At 39.2% G+C, this 22,179-nt stretch overlaps 1 protein-coding gene across 2 annotated transcripts in view; it reads left to right on the top strand.

The window, feature by feature from the left end:
• The window catches only part of IGF2BP3 (insulin like growth factor 2 mRNA binding protein 3), a 118,949-nt gene extending 99,235 nt beyond the window's left edge, over nucleotides 1–19,714 (top strand). For both annotated transcript variants that reach the window (XM_049798123.1, XM_049798124.1), the window contains 5 exons: nucleotides 6,533–6,652; nucleotides 10,715–10,789; nucleotides 14,518–14,649; nucleotides 15,953–16,066; nucleotides 17,007–19,714. In XM_049798123.1, the coding sequence (XP_049654080.1) occupies nucleotides 6,533–6,652; nucleotides 10,715–10,789; nucleotides 14,518–14,649; nucleotides 15,953–16,066; nucleotides 17,007–17,108 (543 nt within the window). In that variant the 3' untranslated portion in view covers nucleotides 17,109–19,714. The remainder of the gene's footprint in view (nucleotides 1–6,532; nucleotides 6,653–10,714; nucleotides 10,790–14,517; nucleotides 14,650–15,952; nucleotides 16,067–17,006) is intronic.
• The last annotated feature ends 2,465 nt before the right edge of the window (nucleotides 19,715–22,179 follow it).

Here is a 22,179-nt window from a genome sequence, read left to right on the forward strand (position 1 = left end):
TAATTCTTCACGGTACATTGCAAAAACATGGCTTAAATTTTGACTTTGGGTCTGGTAGAAGGTTTGAATGAAATGATACCCCACTTGCTGGCAAACCTTAAGGTATTTTGAAGACCAAGTGAGTCATCTGTAAATCTGCCTTGCCTTGGTGATGGTGATCATGGCAGTTGGGAAGGGGGAAAATGGCAAAAGAGAACTTTTTAATGCGGTCATCTACTGGTTGTAATTTTTACTTTACAAAGTGGATTTGTTTACTATTTAAAAACAAACACCAACAATGCACCAGGCTAGATGGTAGCCAAACGTTGGCTGAGACTGTTCCATGCAGTCTTAAAATAGGTTTCAATTATTTCCCTCGCGGCTAAAAAAACTGATGCTGACTAGAAATGGATAACATTACTTTGTGACTTTAAATTTCTCATCCTAAGGTAATTCATTTGCAACAGATTTAGAGTAAATGAAAACATGTAGTGGAGATGCATAATGGGCTTAGAAACCAGCAAAGATCTGATTCTGCTCCCATTGATGTCTGGCACAAAATCCTATTTACTTCAGTGAGTACAGTATTTTTAAAGATTTACAACCTTATCCCAAATGTTGCCATGGATGTACCAACCACATACATTTGATGGAGCAAGGGGTCTGTGGAGACACTTAAAAACATGACTGGAAAAAAATTTGTACTGTTGGCAAGCTTGCAGAAAAAGACAGATTAATGCTGAAGTTAACATGAGGGACATAAATAACAAACTTGTCCCCTTATGAGTCCTGCAATGCGTGGGATCACATGCTCATACTGACTGAGGGCGCTGTGGACTGACCTAGCAGCAGCCAAGAGCAAGAGAGGGGGGTTCATCTTGGGGAAGAACTGAGGAGGCAAAACTTTTTTTTTTAGTGGTGTTTGGTTTTTTTGTGGTTTTGTTTCTGTCTGTGTGTTTGGGGTTTTTTAAATACCATTACCCAAATACAATAACCACTCCCCCAACTCTGGTGGCTTGGGACCTACCTACCACCATCTATCTGAAGAATCATAGCTTTATTTTTCTGAGTTTTCATCCTTGCCTGGCCATGCTTTGGCTGTTATACAAGTGTGAAATGAGGAGGAATGCTTTTCCTTCTGATGATCTATCAGGTAAGGGAAAAGTTCTCCCTCTTGTGTGTGATTTTGGGCCGTTTGGAGAACTGATGCACCAGGCCTTGGCAGAAGTGTTACAGTAAGCCTATCCCAAGGGCAGCTTATTGGGCTCTACAGATCTTTCTAATGACTACTCTGCTAAGCCAGTTTGCTAAGAGTAAACTATAACGTGGTAGGGATGGCAGCAGAGAAGCAATTGTCCTGTGAAAATATTCTGTAGGGCTGCAGAATCTGGTTGGAGTGAAGGGGACCATCCTGATGGTACCTGTAGTGTAGGGGGTCCAGACAAGCCCAGTGTAATGGGGAAGAAGCCAGGGAGCACAGGATTTAGGAACAGATTAAGCTAGACCTTGGATGGAGGTGGTGGGAATTTTAAAAAGAATTTTTTTTTTGAAGAAATAGTTGGTAAGGGCTATTAGGCTAGCGACAGATGGCTGGTGTTCAGGGACTTGCAGGTGGTGTGGAAGGAAGTGTATCCAAGCTGCTACAGGAAAAATAGTTGGACTGGTCTAAAACTTTATAGCTATTGGTGTGCAGAAGCAGTTGCTTAGCTTCATCCAATGGGGTAGATCAATTTACATCTTTGTGTCAGATCACTGTTTCAATCATGATTTAATTGAGCGAGCAGGAAATTTGATTTAAGTTGACTTATCAAGTTTTACATCTGTACTTTAGTTACCTTTCTGAAAGCCTTAGTGTAGTCTGTACTACCACAGCTACCCTTGGCTAATGTAGTGAATGTATCTTTCTATTTAAACAAGTATGCAGTTTACCATTTGCTTTGGTTAATATATTTTTTCCATTTTCTGTTAAAAAATGAATGGTGCTTTTCTTATTTGCTTGATTGATTAATTTTTAACTTCTGATTTTTCATCAGGCTACATTTGGATGGAAACTGGAATCTAATTAATGAACAAAACAAGCATTTAAAATTGTTTTCATTAGTTAAATGTGCGGGATATAGATGAAAATTCCTTATCAAGCCTGTTTTGTGTTAAAAGCATACTGATTTTTGTAGAAACAAAGCAAGTATTATCAGCTGTTTATGAACTGAATTAATTGTTTCTGGTCACCATGCTCTTCAAGAATCTGTTTTTTAGAACTAAGAAATCTCTGTTTCTGGAGCCTTTTTTTTTTTTTTTTTTTTTTTTAAAAAACCCTAGGTTATCCATCTGAGTGAACATCCTGGTGTTGTCTAGCTGTGTGCTCCAGCTACATGTGACAAACTTCTCTCCCCAAAGCCATATTCCTGAAGTGTATGCAGGCCTCCCACCCCACTGCCCAGAAGAGTATGTGGCTTGCTTTGTACTGTTTGGGCCTATTCAACATTAGGGTGGACTAGTCCTGAGCCCATCCCACGAATATTGTTAGGGCAGAAGAAGTGGTCTGTGCATCACAGACCTCTGAGACAGTTGAGAATCAGGGTAGATATATAGACCATACATCTTGAAGAACTTGGGTTACTCTTTTAAAAGATTTTTTTCCACATTTCTGTCAGTTCCCAGTCTTGAATAAACTGTTTTCTTATGTGGGGGGAAAATAAAGTGAATGGGAAAGAGGAGAAAAATTGCACAGAATTCTCCATGTGCAGGAGACATGACTGTTTTCAAAAATTAGTTGATGACTAATTCCATGACTTAATGAACTTTACAACTTCAGTAACGAGTGCTCACTACTTCAACATTTAGACTGAAAAGTATTTAAATTTATAACTATACCATTAAGGCCCTTAAAATTATGAAGTAAAGAAGAACAACTGCAGGATGGACTCTTGAGTCATTACAGACAGATAGTCTCCAATATATATATATACACACACACATTTTAGTTTTTAAATTTTAAGTATATGTTTAAGCAAACTTGGCCTTGTTAAGGGAGTGAACGTTGAAGCTCAGATTCCACACAGTGGGAAATTAGTTCCCTAAATTTAGTGCTTCTAACATATGTTTAAGATCTAGGAATCTATTTCTGATATAACTCATGCTAGAAGTTCCTGGAAAGCTCTATGACTTATGTGGCGTGGCATGGGGAAGATTAAATTATAGTTGATTTTCTTCCATCCTAAGATCCCCAGAAGCATCTGTAAGATTGATGGGTGGTGTAGTCATTGCATTACGTTTTGATGTGTTTCTTTTGGAGGATAGTCTTCCAGTAAATACAAGAGGATTTTAAAATTATTGTGGGTAAGGAGGTGGACAGATAATAAATTGAACTTGATGTTATGATACTCTTTTAAAAGCCTTAGCTAGACTTGATTTCTGCCAGAAGAAAAAAGAAAGAGCTGTTGGTTTTGATGTTCATGCTTTAAAACAAATCAAACAGTATGGCTTTTTGAGTGGTTAAAAGTCAGTGTGGGTAAGGAAATGAACATAATCTCTGTAAATCCTGCATGATGTTATACTGGAGATGAATTTGGTTATATGTATGTGCCAACGTGCTTCTGCAGACAAGAATTTGAAAAATGACAATGTATAAACAGTTCAGTATTGACAGATTTTCCGCTGTTCCTTAATGAACATATATCACTATTACACCAAAATGGAAGTTTAATGTTACAGAACCTCACTCGTACAAAAATAATAATAATAATAAAATCCTTTAGGAAAAAAGAAGTTGAAATGTATCAACAAGTCAAAATTATGAGGAGGGATGGGGGGAGAGAGCTACAGTGAGCTGACTGTACAGTTGGAAAGACACGTGTACATCTTCTGTCTTTCATTGCCTTTGCTGCCCATGTTTCATGTTTAAGGGTGAGGCAGCAGAAAGGAATTTCAGTGGTGAATTGAATCTAGCCAAGAAAGTGGCTTGAAATCAAGCTTTGGGAAGAAGAGGGGAAAACTGCGCTGCAGGCAGATGGGCAACAGAGGGAAGGCAGGAAATATCTGCAAACAAAAGTAATGAAGTTTGATTTGTTTCTATGGTAAAGAAATGTGTCTGGAGGTGGATTTAGGTAGAAGCTGTGTAAAGTCTTGAAAACCGAGTCAAGTTACACGTTTGATTTGTAGCAGTGTTGTATGAATTAGCTGGAAAGTTCATGCATTAACTCAAAAGTTTAGCTGGAAGAGGGTGGCTGGAGTTGCATGTGGGAGGGAAAGCTTTGGCAGTGGACTTTTGCAGGGGCTGGAGCACGTGTGGACAATTGAAGGTGGGGGTCAAGGAAATGACCAAGCAAGGGGTGGCTAAGCTGTCTGCACCTGGATTGGAAAGAGAGGTTGCCTCTACATCCAGTGCAGTTAGTATGGGTCCTTGCAACAAAAACAGAAAAAAACAAATGCCTTATAAATTTGTATCCATTTAGAAACAGTTTTCTGAAGTGGGGAGATCCACGAAGTACCTACAGTAGCATTTCCAAATTACTGGAAATCTTGCTGGATTCACAATGAGCATGTAAAAGGACTTACTATGAGTACACTCATAGGATGTTTGTAATAATAGGAGGAGAAAATGAGTAATCTTCTGGAAAGCTGTCTAACATATATACTGAAGTGACTGGTAGCTTTCATTAAAAATATGTAGTTTCAGGGCGTAGTTTTGAGATCGTTTTAAACTGATCTGTAGGCAGATTAAAAGGGGTGTTCCCACCTTTTCCCATGCCCTGACCTAATTGTTGTTGCTTCCTCCCTTGTTCCAGTACTACCGCTTGTGTGGCTCCCTGATTATTCGGGTCAGGGACCCATTGCCTGCCTTAAAAATCAGTTGGATCTGCAATCCTGCTGGCCTCAGAGTGTGCAGGGCAGTGGGGAGGCTAGGCGTGGAGGGCTGCAACCTGCACCCAGGGAAAACATGGGCTTAAAGCAGCATAAACTGACTGTGAATCCTGATGCCTTGTACATGTGAAAACACAGGGTAAATTGTGTAACTGTTGTGATCATGTAAAGTGGCTGTGGAATGTGTTTCTATTCTCAATATCCTATTTTGGAGTTTCTTCACCTGGTACATGGAGCTGTGCCTGGAATTTGTTTCCCCTGAGGTTACAGTTGACTTGTGTTTACCAAAAATAAAGTCATAAAACTTGGAAACAAGCATTTTGTTCTGATTTGTTTACAGTTAATGCACTGGGACTTTGTTTCCCCTTGAAAGAAGTTACTGAAACTTAAAAATAAATGGAGATAGCTTTCTTAGGATTGCAGCTGCTTTTTGCTTTGTGTTCATATAGCATATCTCTTTCTGAAAATATCCCAGAAAAAGCTGCTTTGGTGAGCTTCCATATGCGGGTCTGTATCACTACCAACATATGCAAGTGAGCAAAGCTAAACGAGCACAGTTGGTCCCATGCGCTCTGCTCACTGGTGCTTGGGCTGATCTGCATGGTGGGCACAGAGACAGTGAGGATGAGGATGCTGCATTGTCTTCAAACACCTCTGAGGGAAAAGGGCATGTTGGCTTTGTACAAATTTTGAAAATACATAAGAGGGCTACAGAGAAAGAAATGCTTTAAAAGGGGTGCGTGTGTGTTTTTAGATACCTTGTAGTTCAAAGAAAGGCTTGCGTGAAATGCTTTTGAGAAGTAACCCTGACGTAAGTGGATGGATTAATGGTACGGTAGCGTAGTGGGTACTCGGCGGTGCTCCAGTAGTGCGAGACGAGCTCTTCTGAGACTGGTAAAATAGCTATGGCTTACTGTGGCATATGTAACCTGCGGTTCAATCATCACTGCGCAGCACATAGAGAGGATCTCAAGTGTTATGTTGTGCTTTCCAGCTGGGGTGTCTGCTTGAAAGCAGTTGGAAGCTGCAGTGGTGCCTGATTATCCAGTGGGTGCAATGTTAGGGTCCTCTTGCTTTTAAGAACGCCTAATCTGGCGTTTAATTTACGAGCCTGCTTGAGGTCTGCTGCCAAGGCTCCAACTGTTGCATAATGTTACACAGGAGGAATCGCTGGCAGTTTTCAAGCTGGCTATCATTCCAGATCACTCCCACATAAAGGAAATTGTAGCATACATGTAACTCTGAGGGTTTTTGTGCTGCTCTCAGCACAATCTAAAATGAAAGAAAATAACGAGGAAAACTAGAAAGAGTTTGCCTGCTCAGGCTGTAGCCCTTCTGCTTGTAGCAGCCTCATCTGCAGTCTTGCATGTGGAAAAGAATCCAGACAGCAACAGGTAAGAATGAAACCTCGCAAAGAAGCAGCACCTCAATTGTTTTTTAAAGCTCTAAGCACTAAAATTGCAAGTATTTTATAAAAGATGAAAGAATCCTCTTTTGGCTCAAACTGTTCTTTCATGTTCTTTGACTTTTGTGATTCCCAGAAAAAGCCAGACCCTTAATATTCAGACATCACAGGGCATCATAAGATTTTCCCCTCATTTCCATGCATGCCTGTTCCATACCCGTTTTCCTGTCAGTCTGATTCGTAATGTTCAAAAACATTCACTGCATATTTCCTTCTTCCCCACAGCAACAGCCCGAGTCTGAGACTGTTCATCTGTTCATCCCAGCCTTGGCAGTTGGAGCTATTATTGGCAAGCAGGGACAGCACATCAAACAACTTTCTCGTTTTGCAGGGGCATCTATTAAGGTATTATTACACTGACTAACTTTCTGTCTATTCTACATGACACTTCCAGCAAGTTTGCACAAGCCATGTTTTTGTGAATGTCCTCCCCCACTCCATACTTAGAATGTGATGTGATAAATGGTACATTTGTTTATAAATCATCTTTTAATCTTCCTTGAGACAAGAAAATTAGAAGCATGTTTTCAAACGTCTCCTGAGGTGTGAAATATAAGCTGCAAATAAAACTACTTTGGTGGTCTCCATTTCTTAGAAACAGACTTAAGTCTTAATGATGCAGTGCTTAAAGGCTTTCTTCTTGCTTTTGGTAAAGTGAAAATTGGTGAGGTAAATTCCCCTTCTAAAAACAGCACAGGTGAAGTCTTCTACTGCTGCGGCTGCTCTTGCTCTGTTCTAGGTGGATCGGTCTGGGCTGTCAAGCTCAGACATCTCTATGCTGAAGCATTGGTGTGTTAAAATCATCCACGTACTCCAAGCTCCTGGGGTTGGTCAGTTCTTTAACATCCAGCTGTTTGTTGACTGCCTCAATGTAGCTAAGAACAAGATGGTTTCAGCGGTTGTCCTAATGGAAGCTTAAGTTTGAATTTGAGTCAGTTTGGTGAAATTCTCCTTGGATGTCTATAGAGGTTAGTACCAACTGCAGTGGTAGTAAGGCCTTGGGTTTCTGCTACTAATGCCGTTGTAACCACAAGTATCTTCTCTAGATGCTTGAGCTTTTTTTCTTGTAAATAGCCAGTTCTGCTACTCTATACTGTAAAGATAATGTTTGGGCCTAAACTTAAGAAGTAAAAAAAAAGAAGAAAAAAAAATTACAGTGTGTAGCTTTGTTCTGTGATGTTAGATTAACATTTTCCTGCACAGATGAACCAAATGTTTTCCTCTCAGTTCTTTTTTGACTCAGATGATGTGGCCTGTTTATTGAGTGCTATGGCAGGGATCTGCCAAAGGTCAGGGGCAGAGAGGCAGGAGTTGGCTATGCTGACTTGAGCTTGGTGAAGCCGGTTAGGCTAGGCTTGGCTTGGAAGGTGTTCATCTAAGTGTGCAGAACAAAATAATTGGGGAACCCTGGTGAATGAATCTTGTGTGTGGTTTGCTGAATGCCAAACCATTTACTGGCCAGTTCCATCCTTTATTGAGCAGTACATTAAATAGTTGTTATACTACCCACATGGTTTACATTAGTAGAGCATTAATAATCATAGTTTTAGGGGAAAAACTGAATAAAAGAAAGTGAGAGGTGTTGATTTTTCTTTATCAACTCTGTCTTGCATGGAGGTGTGATGTATCACATGTATTTCCTCTTTCTCTCCCCATTCCCATGGTTTGTATCTAAAGATTAAGTGGTATATGGAAGGTAGTGCTAGGTGGAGAGAGAAATGTGAAATAACCTGGACCTCCAAGAACACGTCCAAACTAGTTCTTTAGTTGGTCCTTGGAAGACAGTTTAGTGGAAAGGGAGTTTCCCATGTTTCTCACGCATCTGGCTAGCTGTGGCCTCAGGCTTCCTCTACTAGCTGGCACCCCTCTACCCAACACATTTAACATATCTGTATTAATTGAATTTCAGTTAAAACTTTTGTGAAAGCTCTGGTCTTTTGTTCCTTTAGTAGGAATAAAGTAAAGAATATTTTTGTGGAAATAGGATTAAATCTTAACAGAACTGTACAGTTATAGAGTATGCTTGCTAAATTAGGAAGTTGCATGTATGCTTATCAACTAAAACAAAAATGCAACTTCACCTGTAATCTGACAGAACAATATGGAGCAGCACACTTTCTTCTGTGTAAAAGTGTTAAATATGACAGTAGTAACTTATTCAAAACTTCTGAACTTCCCTTGTGTTGACCACCTGCTCTTTATCATAACTTCTGAGCAAAATAATAAATTGGGAATCATCAAGGAACCTGTGCTTTTAGCTAAGAGTTGGAGGGAGTGCTGCCTGACTAACTTTTATCTTGCCAGGCTGTAGTAATTGTACTTTGTGGAGGACATAAAGTCTTTGTGCATGACACTGAACTTGTTTTGAGTTGTGCTGTAGATTATTCCAGATGAAAACATTTTACATCTCCATGCATCATCTTCGTGCTCGTGCTGAGCTTTGTAGATCTGATGAAACTTGTTAGCCAAGAATTAAGACTAAATAAACTGCAGATGCATGGGGGTTCTGCACAAGGCTGCGGTGCCCAGTCTGTCACTTCAGAGGTGCACGTGGCTGTTGATGTGCTCAGGTTGTGTCCCTGTGCTGGGGGTCATTGCTTGGTAATGAAGGGTCAGTGTGGGGCTCCAGCAGACTGAATTATTCAGCAAAGGAGCCAGGCAGAGATTTCTGGGCTGTCTACTGCCCACCCTGTACTACAGTGCTGGGACCTGCTGGGAACCATTAGTATCTCCTTGGTTATGAATTATTCTCAGAGCAGCCCTTCCTGTCTCTGAAGGAGTTGGGATGAGCGTTACGGGTTTTAGGTGTATGAAGTTGTCAGCTTGTGATGGCATATGGAAGACTGGTTGTTTTCCAGTTAGGAATGTAAAGCTATTTCTCTCAGTAGTTAAAAATTCACCACTTGGATACTATTTATATGTATGTAACTTCTTCCAAGACCAGACAGCCAAAATTAACACTGAAGTCTCTTAGGTTGCCCCTTCAGACGTTGAAATGTTAGTACATGTTTCTTTCACAGCCCTCAGCCATCTTTTACTTAAGCTGCTGAGAACAGGACATTCTAAGATAAAAGCAAAGCAAAAAAATGTCCCAGAACGTTTAAACACATCCAAGATGTAATGAAGGCTTGATGGAAAATATTTTCCCTGAAATTTCAGTAATGGCACTGGTGTTCGCTAAGAAAACTTGAGGTGATTAAGAGGCGAACTACAATGTCCTTTTTACATGAATGGCAATTATCAAGCTAAGCTCTGTTAAGTCAGCTGCCTCCAAATGTGCCTTGAAATTTTGCCCCTCTAAAATATGTGTTCCAAAGAATGAATGGATTTAATCCGTGCTTGCCTTTACCACAACGTCATGTCATATACATGTGCTGCTGTAAAATGAATGTGTATCTTCAGTTATAGCCAGTTGGAATGCAGAAATCATATGAAGAATAAATATGCAAACCAGATATCTAGTATGCAATGTCTTCTCCGCCTTAGGGTACAATATGAATAATTATATAAACTTTCGTTAGCAAAATTCTTTAGTGAAAATGATGCATGGTGACTGGTAATTTGTCTGAAATAAACTAAGCTGCTAAATATGAATAACATCCCTATGCCAACAGCTAAGATTGAATCCTGTAGTGTTTAATATATTGCCCATTCAACAGCAGCTATGTAATAGTAGATGCAACAATGGAGATGTCAGTTGTGATAAACAAAAGATTCATCCAGAATGTCAGAGGCTAGTTTGAATTATTTAATGCCACTGGAGTCTGAGAACAACACCCACAGAAATCTTACTTTTGTGGTGACATGAACTGCTAAAGACCCTACAGGCGTCTCTGTCTCAGCTCTGGTGGAGCTTAATTTTTATTTGGGTCATACAAATAAATGTCTGTAGATACAAACCCCTTGGAAACTGCAAACTCATTGTCCAGTATAGAGGAATGTTTTTGGATCTGATTAGTTAAGAGTAAAGTGATCTCCTGTTTTCAGGGGGATGGATGCAAACTTTTGCTAATGAGCAAAACTTGTTAGAAAGAATATTTGAGTTAGTGGGTAGAGAAGAGAATCTTGGTCTATTAACCATACTTGTCTTTTTGAAGGCTACATGTCCTACATCACTCATAGCCACATGAAAATGGCTTGTGGGATTTCGCCATATGTAGATGAGTAGCTATGCTTTTAATTTTCAGAAGTAAATTTGCTTATGGTTTAGTCAATTTATCTGTATTTCATTATAGCTAATTAATGCACTTTAAAGAGAACAAACCTGTCATGACTGAAGTGTAATGCTGCTGCTGTAATGAATAATTTTTCACTCTTGAACAGAATGTGAGACTGAAATGGGGAGGAAGAGGCTTTAAACTATTCCTTCAAAAGATAGCTACCAAAAGCTATGTTTATCCATTCCAGATTGCTCCTGCTGAAGGACCAGATGCCAAGCTGAGAATGGTTATCATCACTGGACCTCCAGAAGCTCAGTTCAAGGTACAACATATAAAAACTTGTCAGTCTGTAGTAGCCTTTAGACTGTAAGGGACAATATTGAAAATAAAACACTTGGTTCCAAGCACCATTTTATTCAGAATTTTAGTAAACACTTCACTTTTTCTTTCCTTTTGCCAAAAGGTATCTCATATGAGTAAAAGTAATACAGTACTATCACAGGCCACATTCTGGTCACCTGAAAACTGGTGGGAGTTTCATGTAAGTTAGAATCAAGTCTAGCATGAAAATATGGCCATATTACATTCCTAATTTTCTCTTTTATCTACAAGCACAATAGTTCAGTCTTTCTAGCCTGTCTTAATACATGCAACAGTTTAGTGTGTTTAATTGAAATAACAAAGCTGACAAGATGAGAGACTGAGTCTTTCCAGGTTACTGTTGCATGCCAAATGGAAAATGCTTTTTGGGTAGCTCTACAGATAAAGGCAAGATTTCTAATTGTATTTCCACTACAACTACAAGGAGATACTCAACATGATTTATCTCATTTGTTTTCAAATTGAGTTCTGGAGTGGCCTTCTGTCTGAAGTGCCAAGGGATAAATCTAGTTACCCCCAAAGGAGTTGACGACGTTAGGAGTGATGCAGACAGCTCAGTGCAGCAGCCTGGCCTCATCGCAGATGAGGCCCAGAGCAGGTAGAAAGTCACTTGAGAGTTCATGTCCTGGCATTGTTCTCTTGCCTGTTCTCATTTTTTGTCTTTGTATTTTTGCTTCAGGGCATTTTGCAAGAAGGAGGTGCACAAACGTCAGGCATATCTAGAATCATTTTCATTAAAGCCTTTAGGAATTCTGGAGAAGTATCTGGGCAGGTATTTTGGAGTGCTAATAGCGAACTAAATGGATTTGGGATTATTGCTCAGTTAGCATATACTTTAGAGAAGCTGTTGAAGGCAAAGCATAATTCAGAAGCCTTGCTTCTTTGAGGTTTTCTGCATGCATGTGGGCTTGGCCACATGGCATGTTCAACATATAGGGTGCTCTTGTGATCTGGGATCAGCACAAGGTCAGATTCTGGCTACCTTTTCTTTCCATCAGATTTCAGTGAACTTACCTTCAAGTAGTAGCAGGCTGAAGTAGATTTGGGTGTCCCTTCCCCTGACTTTTCATGTAGGCAAAGGCTTGTCCTCAGGCTTCCTCCCCAAGATAGACGTGAAGTCCCACAGAGTTCTTTTGCCAGCTCTTCTCCCAACCTGGATCATCCAAGGAGGAAAGTCTCCCTTTTCTGCACCCCATATGTTGGTTAAAACCACATCAGTCAGTCACTTCTCTACACTTGGACTTCTGCTTGCAAAGAGGGATCAATGTGCTAGCACAGGTGATGCTCCTGAGTATGTTGGTCTTGTGAAGGAGAGGAGTTATCCCTTGGGGCTTCCTTCAGCTCCAGCCCTTGTAGTCTTTCTTTTACTACTCTTTGAGCAATGCCTTCTTGACCAAGATGGGCAGAGGGAGAGTTCAGTCCTTTCTTTTATCACCAGTGTTGACCTGAAGCATGCCTTACAGTCAGGGCCAAGCTTCATTAATTCTGTCCTTAAGCTCTTTTTAAGAAGGGTCTTTATCTTTGAGCATAGGCTATTGCTTGTTAAGCACCAAGAATGTAATTTGGGTGCACAACAACTTGAAGAGGCAATAGCTGCTGCTTATATGAGTAACCAGCTCTCGGAGAGGCGGCATCATCCCAGAGCCTGTGAGTTTGGCATCCTTTCCCTACTACATTGTGTTCTGCTGCCTGTGATTCATGTCCGTGGTAGCTGCAGTGGCTGCACCCCTTTCTTCCTCAGCTGCAGTAGTAGCCTGAGGATGTTGTGGTATGCGGGGCTATTTATTAGTAAGGCAATGGGAAGAGAATATACCACTGTTTACAGCCTCTGCTGCAGTGCTCCCTAGAGTTTAGGCATACCCGTGACACCAATATTCAGAGATGATCATGTTGCCTTGGGTAGGGGACGTGTGCGAGTGAAGTGGAATCTAGTGTAGACAATATATTTCAGGCACAATTTTACGTGAAGGAGCTGCAGCCCAGTTAGATTATTTCCTTTCCTTAAAGACTTTTTCAAGAGCTGAGATTTGGGATGTTGGAAATACATTACTATCTTTTAAGAAGTCAGCATCCCACTTTGCTTTATAATTCAGCAGTAGTGCATGCTTTTTTCCTACAGTACCTCTTCCACTAAGCCCTGCAGTCTATGCGGGTTGTCAAGGTGTTATGCACATGAAAAGCATTGCTATTGAAATAAAAAGCGCTATGCTGGCTACTGTCTATCTCTAACAAATTTGGAAATAGTTTTAAAATCTCTAGCTCCAGATGATGGCTGGGAGTAGTATTGCATCTGCTTTTAGCAAAACTTTTTGAAGTATTTTCCTGGAGTAGGAATCTCTGATTCTAGGGCTGTTGATGTTGCCAGAACATGGTAGTTGTACTGAGTTTTTGTATGGCTTTTTTGTGTTGTCTTTTGTTTCACTGGAGAGATGATAGCTTTTGTCCTCTGTGTCAGGGTCCCACAACCTGCAGTATCCCATCTAGGTCAAAGCTATGCACTACAGATTTTTCCATACTCTTCAGGTGGAGTCTGACTTACCCAAAATACTGAGTACTTTCAGCTCCAAGGTCAAAAAATGTCTTTCATCTTACCCGTTCTGGAGTAGCATGACCTTGAGTAGGCTTTTAGGACATGAGCCAGAAATAAGATAAAATAAGCTGCCACTATTTAACATAGTTATCACATCATGCAATCTTCTTGGACTTTTCATGTTCCATTACAGTGGTGGCCTGTAAGATGGTTGGATTTAGCGTGTATGCAGTGTTAGGGCTGGTGAGGGTGATTTAAAGGTGGTAAAGAATCTGAACTGGAAAGGCTTTGTGGTCCTAGGTTTGTGGTCTTCACAGAGCATGTCTCTTCAGTATCTCAATAGAAATGTTCTTTTGATTCCTCTAGGAGATACAGAGTAGAAAATCTGGTTACCATTTCTCAAGAATTCACTGATGAACAGCAGGGAATAAGGAAAAGAATGTGTTTAAAAATCAGCAAGATTCATGAGCTTAGTTTCAGTGGACATTCTTCTTGCTACCTGGCACTTGCATGTTCCCCAGAAAAGGGAACTGTGTGCTGGTCAGAGTAATACTGTTCCAATGGTGTTATTTAGATCTAGGTAGTTTGATTTTTTTTTCACTTTAGAAAACCGAGCAAGCTCAGATCTATTTATTTTTAAACAAGATGTTGTAATGGATTTTAAAAGTAAGCCGCTTGCTCTAATTGGAGTCTTTATTCCATGACTTGTTGTAGGGGTGGCTTTTTTTTTTTTTTTTTTAGTTTAGCTTCCTTAAAAGAACAGGTTTCGGAGCCAATTAATTACATTCTGTGCTTCTGGGTGTAATAAAAAATGCTTCAGCCAGACAGTTCTTCTCTCTACCACTCTTTTACAGAGATGCAATAGTTTCTTTTAAAAGCAGTATTTCTACTGAAAAGCAGAATAATAATGATCTCTGTTAAATTGCTCCGTGATTCCCTGGTTTGTCATGGAATCTTTAAAGCTGGACAGCTGTGCTTCTTAGTTTGGTACAAAGACTTCTTTTAGAAAAATAGTTACTGTATTTATTAGGGAAAACGTTTTGTCAGGGTTGTGTACCAAGAATTCTCCTGTCTGTGGCATTTCTTGAAGTTAACTAGGTTTCAGTAAGCACATTCTCTAACTGAAAGCATTTTTGCAGGCTCAAGGGAGAATCTATGGAAAACTTAAGGAAGAAAATTTCTTTGGACCTAAAGAAGAAGTGAAGCTTGAGGCTCATATAAAAGTGCCATCCTATGCTGCTGGTAGAGTTATTGGTAAAGGAGGCAAAACAGTAAGTAGCTGAAATAAAATTCGTAGCGTTGTTCAGTTAAGTTTCTTATTTCAGTGTGTATGTATGTATAAGGCTTAAACATTTAGCTAACAGCTAATCCTCTGAAGTTACATTAAAGCAGGTGCTATTTTCTTAGCTGTACTTGTTGAGCTTTCCTTTCGTCTAGTGTGGAGTCAAGAGAAGCCAATCTCATAGTATGATTTATTTAATCTTAAAAAACAAAACAAAACAAACAAAAATCAATAGTCCCAGTCAGATCTGCAGGATTTTTATTAATAGAAATGTAGCTCTTCCATTTAGAATGAATACATTCCCACTAAAGACCTGCTTCTGTGAACCTTAACTTATGCCAGATTTTGCAAAAAGATTTCACTAATCTTTTTTAATTAAAATCAGATCTAATGTGTCCAAAGGTGGCATTTTTGGCCAAAACTGAGTGAAAGCATAATTTCTAAATAAGTGGTAGGAAATTAAGACATGTTCAGACCTCTATTACAAAAAGAAAAAAAAATTTTGCTTCAACTTAATTGATGTAATTTCTTTGGCTCAGTTTGTTGCATAAAATAACATCGCTAAGATTGTTCAATCCTGAAAAGGTGCTGGTACTCTAGTATTTTCATATGGTTGTAAGTCAGGAGCTAGCAAATACTTGCAAAGAAATGGTTCAGTCTTGGGTCTCCATCCTTGAGTGCAATGGGATCTTGAAGTTAAGTGTCGGGAGGCAACGTGACCTCTTTCATTACTTGATTGGTAAGAAGTTTAAGGACAAACATCTCTGAAAAGTTGTTCATCTAGAGTATTTTTTATTAAATAATGCTATGCATTTCTAAAATAAAATGGGTGTAAATGGGACAGAGACTCTAACCATACCTCTATTTATAACACTATGGAAGCTGATAGGCTACTGAATATAATTTGGACACTTATTGTTCTGTTTGGAGTTCTCTATCTTGTGGAGGTTTTTCAAGGAAAAATGTATAAATACTTTGACCTTTTTTTCTTTCTCTGACTTTAAACTTGTAAACTCAACTGTAAATACTGTGGCATCTATTTGCTTTTTTAAGTAATGTATTTAACGCCTTCTCTGTGTTGTATTTAGTCTTGGAGAACTTGGTGCTAATTTATGTTAGAGACATAAGAGGCTCATCTTGTAGAGTGCACACTGCTGCATAAAGATGCTTCTGTTAGTTTCTTTTTTAAAACAACTTAGAGGATGATGTTTCTGTGGTCAGCAGTATCTTTGAGGCTTGGGGGTTGTGGAATATTTGTTTAATATTTTCTGACGACTTCTATCTATTTATAGGTAAATGAGCTTCAAAACTTGACAAGTGCAGAAGTTGTAGTCCCTCGTGACCAGACACCTGATGAAAATGATCAGGTGGTTGTGAAAATAACCGGTCACTTCTATGCATGCCAGGTAAGAGGACTGGAATGAATTTCTGTATTACCTTGATGTTTCCATAATCTGTTTTTTATATCCAAGTGCAGAGTGAAGGGATGGAAGACCTTTTTTTTAGGATATAGAAAGCACTGCTTGCCAGGCTCCTTTAGTTGTCTTGCTGCAATAAACTTTCCTCATGCCTGTGAGAGATTTATAACAATATTGCACCGTTACATATGTAAAACTATCTCCTTAAATTCTCCTATCAATATATGTAGGCTCTGGCACTGCTTAAACTTTCAAAGCGAAAAAAACCCGTAGGTTGTGATTGGACTGAAATTCAGGTGGAAGGGAGGTATGAGCCATGTCATAGTACCTGGCAAGAACTGCACCTATATATGCAATTTGTCTGCATCACCCCATCTGTTGATTTAATATCAGAAAGAAAAGGATCACGAGATTCCTTCCCTCCCTTAACTCTTAGTTCAGACCAATTCCTTTTGATACTTTGCTACAGGTGACTTCTAGTTCAGAAAGGAGATGGGAGGGCTGGTAAGTCCTGTAAGTCTGACCTTCTGGATTCTCTGGTGTATAAAAAAAATTGTCCATTCTCTATTAAGACAGTGGTTCTTATAAAACATTTGTGTCTCCAGAGGAGTAAAATGAAAGTAGCCTGTAGCTTCAACAGTCTTAATGTTGGTAGTCATCTTCCTATGCTCATGCTTTCTATATTACAGATGTGAAAACTGACCATGCAGGTAGTTGTTGTAGGTGGAAAAAGACAAAAAATTAAAAATTAAAGTTGTACATAATGACTAACCCAAGTGTATTTTAACTAGTGAGTAATCTTGTCAGTACTAGGAATTTAGTTATTCCAGATTTTCTTAATCCCAGTAGCATCTATAGTCAGTTGTAAACAGCAGTCACTGCAGCATGACATCATGATGGATTGTTTCTTCTGCTTTATGTTATTCAGCTTGCTCAGAGAAAAATTCAGGAAATACTGGCTCAGGTAAGAAGGCAGCAGCAACAGCAAAAAACATTGCAAAGCGGACAGCCTCAGCCAAGACGAAAATAAAGGTTTAGGAAATGGCCCATCAGAGACAGATGCCAGACCAAAGACAGACTGTGCGACAGAGACGGGTGGTGAGCACCTGTTGAAGTTATATGCAGAAGATCCACCAAGCCAATCACCTGTTCGAGGACCAGGCAACCGTTGAACGCTGTCTCTGAGAATGTATTCTTTAGGCTCTCTCAAACTTTTGAAACCCAGCTTTAAAATAAGGACCCCTTCACTTCCCTTTTGTTCTATTCTCACAATTTAACATAAACTCGTTAGTCTTTTTTATTGTTCTTATTATTCCCCAACAATTTTAGAACTTGGTTTAATGAAGCTTTCTCTTCTGAGTTCACTGGTTAAAAAAAAAAAAAGAAAAGAAAAAAGACAAAAAAAAAAAAAAAAGAAAAGGCATTGCTCTTATAGGTCCAGTTGTAAAAGAAGAAACACATTTGGAGGGTGGGATTGCGGGTGGGCTAGGGTTAGAGCAAGGGTATTGACCAGAGTTTAAGTGTTAGTCCCAATGTTGAAACAAGTGGCATTTTTTAAAAAGAATTTGGTTGCATTTTTACATAACACTGCCATGAATAACCTAAGGGAAGTGTTGAATGGTGTTGGCCAGGGCATAAAAAGATAAATATGCATTTTACTAAACTACCTCAGGCATTTAGTACCTCAATGAGAAATTGTTCCTTTTTTGCTTTTTTTTTTTTTGGTATTTTGTATACTTTATAAAGCTAATAGTTCTTGAGCATTTTATTTTTTTAAAAAAAATTAAAATTTGATCAGCCACCAGCCAGGAGTACTACAGACTTACCGGGGAAAAATATAGTAGAGCACTTCTAGCTGCTGGCTGACGGGAGTAAGGTGGGTAAAAAAAACATAGCCTCAGATTTTCTGAGGGTTTCAACACCATCATTTGTTTAAAAAAAAAAAAAATTCAGTGAATGTTCAAAAGATAGTGAATGATGCCAACATTCTGATAGCAGCAATGCCGTTTAGTTTTCTTTTAAGATGGGATGAAAAAGTTTGTGACGGTACTTTTTTGGGAACAGGACAAGGAAGTGATGGCAAGAGGCTGGGGTTGGGGGAAAAATTTAGAAGGCTGCAAGAGGCTGAATTTTTTTTTTGTGCTACTTGATTGAATGCATGAACCCTTTGTGCCTTTGACCATCACTACCTAATAATGCTACATTTAACCATTTGCAGCCCATTTGGACTTTGCCATTTTGTTCAAAGAGCAAGCTTCATCTTCAGTTTGATAGAACACTTGATCTGCTAGAGCATATTTGAGGCCACGAGGGTCTCTGCTGTCCGCAGATCATATCATACTGCTTTCAGTTACCACGATGGGGGAAGGTCAAACAGTGTTTGATCACATTGAAAGATAATGAAAGGCTAAGTTTACGTATCCAGCCGCTGTTATGGGCCACACTAAGCCACTTTTGAAGGTTTTAAGAACAATTACTAGGAAAAAAAAAAAACCCACAAAACAACCTCTCTAGCCTGGCTTATAATAGATGCAGCAGGATTTATGCACGTTCTGCAACCAACCATTAGAGAAGAAAAAAAAAAGTCAAAAGGCAGGGATAACAGGAAAGTTACCAAATTTTTTAATTTCCGAATGTAATTTGAATGATGATTGTGGTAATAGTGACACATTCAAGTTTCTACAATAAACTTCAGTCTACCTCAGTTTAAGAAAAAAAAAATGTGGCAACACATGGTGCATAAAGACTGCTGTGTGTGTGTGTGTGCGCGTGCGCGCCTGTATGTGTGTGGTCGACAGAGCCATGCTATTACCTCTGAACCTTTTTTTGTGATGTTTTTTGTGCATGAGATGATCAGAATCACCATGCTGCACTGATTTGAGGGGCACAACGAGCAAAAACATTTGTTTCATCATTTTGTTATCTACCTCTTAGGTTCATGTTGAAATAGAGGCATTACTACATAGACTAGATAATTTTCCCAAAGATCATTGTTGTACAGATTAGATAATTTTGAAAATGGTCTGAAGTGTTTTTCCTGCATCTCTTCTTTACTAATTGGTTTAAAAACCACAAACTTATGTTGTAGTTTTAGCAAAGAAAAATGAGTTTCTTTTCCTTTTTTTTGACAGTGACCTTCATCTAGCCTTTAGGATAATTTTTTTTCTTACAATGAATTTAAAATTACTGAAGTATGAAAAGTCATAGCATTTTAATTTTTTTGAGGCTTAAGTCAGTCTGACATTCCTTTCTTAACATTTGAGAAGGATTTGACTTCATTATTTTCCATTAAAATTACTTTACAAATAGGTGCTGCATTTACATCTGCTGATTTAAATACTGTCATCTCTTAAATTTCTAGACTTAGCATGGTAAATCATGTTTTTCTTTTCAATTGAGACTCGGTAATTTGGAGTATTTGGGAATAGCTAGAAAGTAAATACTGTAAATGATTTCAATATCCACAAAGTATGGATCATTTTTCATCTGTAATGTGCCCCCCAATGCAGCTCCACTTGCCAGATGCCTCTGAATGGAATAAAGAGTTTAACTCCTATCATCAGATAAAGTTGTGTGGTGTTTTTTTAAATTAGAGGCATAGGGACAGACTGTTCTAAGTATTTGTGGTACTTTGATCAAGTTCGTTTTCTGTCCATAATAATAACTGGGTAAGGATGAACAGTCACCCACAAGTATTCCATAGCTGCTAGTGCACCCAGAAGCCAGCTTACAATGTTTGCACTTCCCAATACAGTGATTTCTGTGGCTTATAATTCATCTTCTCCCTCTCATATAACAATGCTATACAGGCTGTAGTTCAACCTATAATTCATGGTTTCAGTCTTATGCAGGTCACCTAGGCTGATTTGCTGTGGAAGGGATGTGTACTCAACAGTCCTGACCTTTAAAAGGTTTGGAGTGAGATCTGAATTGCAGTTAACTTTTAATATTATTTTTTTTTGGCTGCTTTTTACTCAGTCTTTACTTTGGTGCTCTCAGTATGATGAAGCTGTGTAATGAACATGGCCCTAGAAGCTTGGATAGGCAGAATCAATCGTGCTAGCAAGCAAGTGACAGCAACTTGTATCTCCCTCCTACCACCACAACCTAAACACACACCACTTGCCAGTGAGGTGGTATTGCCTCTCCATTTAGATCCTTGTTAACATTATTTGGAATAGAAATGAGACTAGATGTTTAACTGAATGCTTTAGAGTGAGAGGGAGGGGTTGGGGAATGAAGGACTGTTGCGAGTAGTGTAATTCTGTATCTTTTAAAGAGGAGTGGAAAACCAAACTGTTTTCCAAACTTGTTTTCTAAACTTTTGCACCCTCCCACTTGTATTGACAGCTCATTTACTGGGACGAACCGGCAGAAAGAGGGAATTGAAGAAGCAATGTCTGTAGAAGACACTGCGTAGGGTATTGCATTTCACAGGGAACTCTAAGCTCATTTTTCCATGCCAATATTGAGCTATTTTCTCAGAACCAGCATCCCTGCCATTTGAGCAACATAAGAAGTTAAGCTTTCCTCTGTATTGCTGGTGCATTTGTGACAGCTAAACCCCTGATTGTTTTAAGCATTTGCTTAATCATGATGCTTTTATTTGCTTCTAACCTTCCAAAGCTTTAATTCCTAAGCTGCAATTTCAAAGGCATGCGCTCTTTGTATTAGTTTCCATTATATGAAGCATGTATGGTGTGCAGGACAGCATGGTCTCAACATGGTACTAGGGCATAGGATTTTTAAATGAAAATGAGAAATTGTGGAGTAAGCACTCAAGAGGGGCTGTAACAGAGATGTTAGCTCAACTAATGGATGCAAACACTGCTTGGTAACAGTTACTCAAATGCAGTGCAGGAAACTAGTGAAACGATGACAAAAGTTCCACCTTGATAATTATTTTTCCTGTCCATCCCATCATCAAGGGATCCTGCACAGACCCGAATCTGCATGTACCTCTGTACAGGAGGACTAAATGATGAATCTATAGACTCATTTGAAAACCCGCTCAGTATTTTTATTTTACACAGAAATCACCTGATCCACAGAGCTGAAACCATTCCCAAATGTTCTGCTTCCACAAGGGGTTTAATGTTGCACAGTACTGATCATCCAGACTGCCTTTGTTAATTCCTAGGTCCCAGCTTTTAGGAGGGTCAGGCCACAGGCTCAGCAAGTCAGGCAGGTAACCTGGCTGGGGCTTTCCAGTAGCAGGGCAGATTATGACTGCTTCTGTTAAATGGAGGATGAGTTCTTTTCCTGAGCTGGCAGTTCTGATTATTTAATAGCAACCAGTGGATGTTCCATATAACTCCTTTTCACCATGTGCTTTGGCAGTAACTTCAGTTATACTTTTACATTTATTTTACTGGATTTTTGTCTCCCCAGTTCATTTGATTTTATTTTTTTTGTCTTATCTTACAGGCTATTACTCCTTTCCAGCTCTAAAAGTCCTAGTCTGTTCACATGAAAGCTGTTCCCTATCTCTTGCTGTTCTTTTCTGGGTGCTCCTTTCATTACTGTGCTCTGTGAGACAGGATACTGTATGTGGTTCTGGTTACCAAATGTGGGTTCATATAATGGCATAATGTTTGCTGAACCTGCCTCTATTCATCTAGTATTACTTATCTTCAGCAGTAGCAGTAAAAGGCAAATGGTTTCAGGGAATGATCCACAGTTACGCCTACATATCCCTCCTAGGAGGAAATGCCTGATTTAGAACCCATCAGTCTGCAAAGACAGCCAGGGTTATCCTTCCCCCATCTGGATTACTTACTGACAAGTACCATAGAGCATTTTGAAAATCTTTCTTTGCAGTTAGACTTACCATCAATACCTCTATTTTGTGGGCAAAGATGTTTTATCTGCATAGTTTACTACATCTAATAAATGCTCCTTGCTTAATTTGCAGAACTTTCTGCTGTGTTGTATCAAAGAGCAGGTGAACTCAGGGGCAGTTATTCCTGAAAGAACAGAGGCTAGAGCCAGCAAGCAAACATGACCAGTCTGAAAGGAGGGAGGCTTTTTGTTTCATTTTTTGAAAACAACTGAATGCACACACCCCTTCCCACAGGCACAAAAACCAATGTCACTTTCTT

This window comes from Accipiter gentilis, chromosome 4 (assembly GCF_929443795.1).
Source record: "Accipiter gentilis chromosome 4, bAccGen1.1, whole genome shotgun sequence".
NCBI lineage: Eukaryota > Metazoa > Chordata > Aves > Accipitriformes > Accipitridae > Astur > Astur gentilis.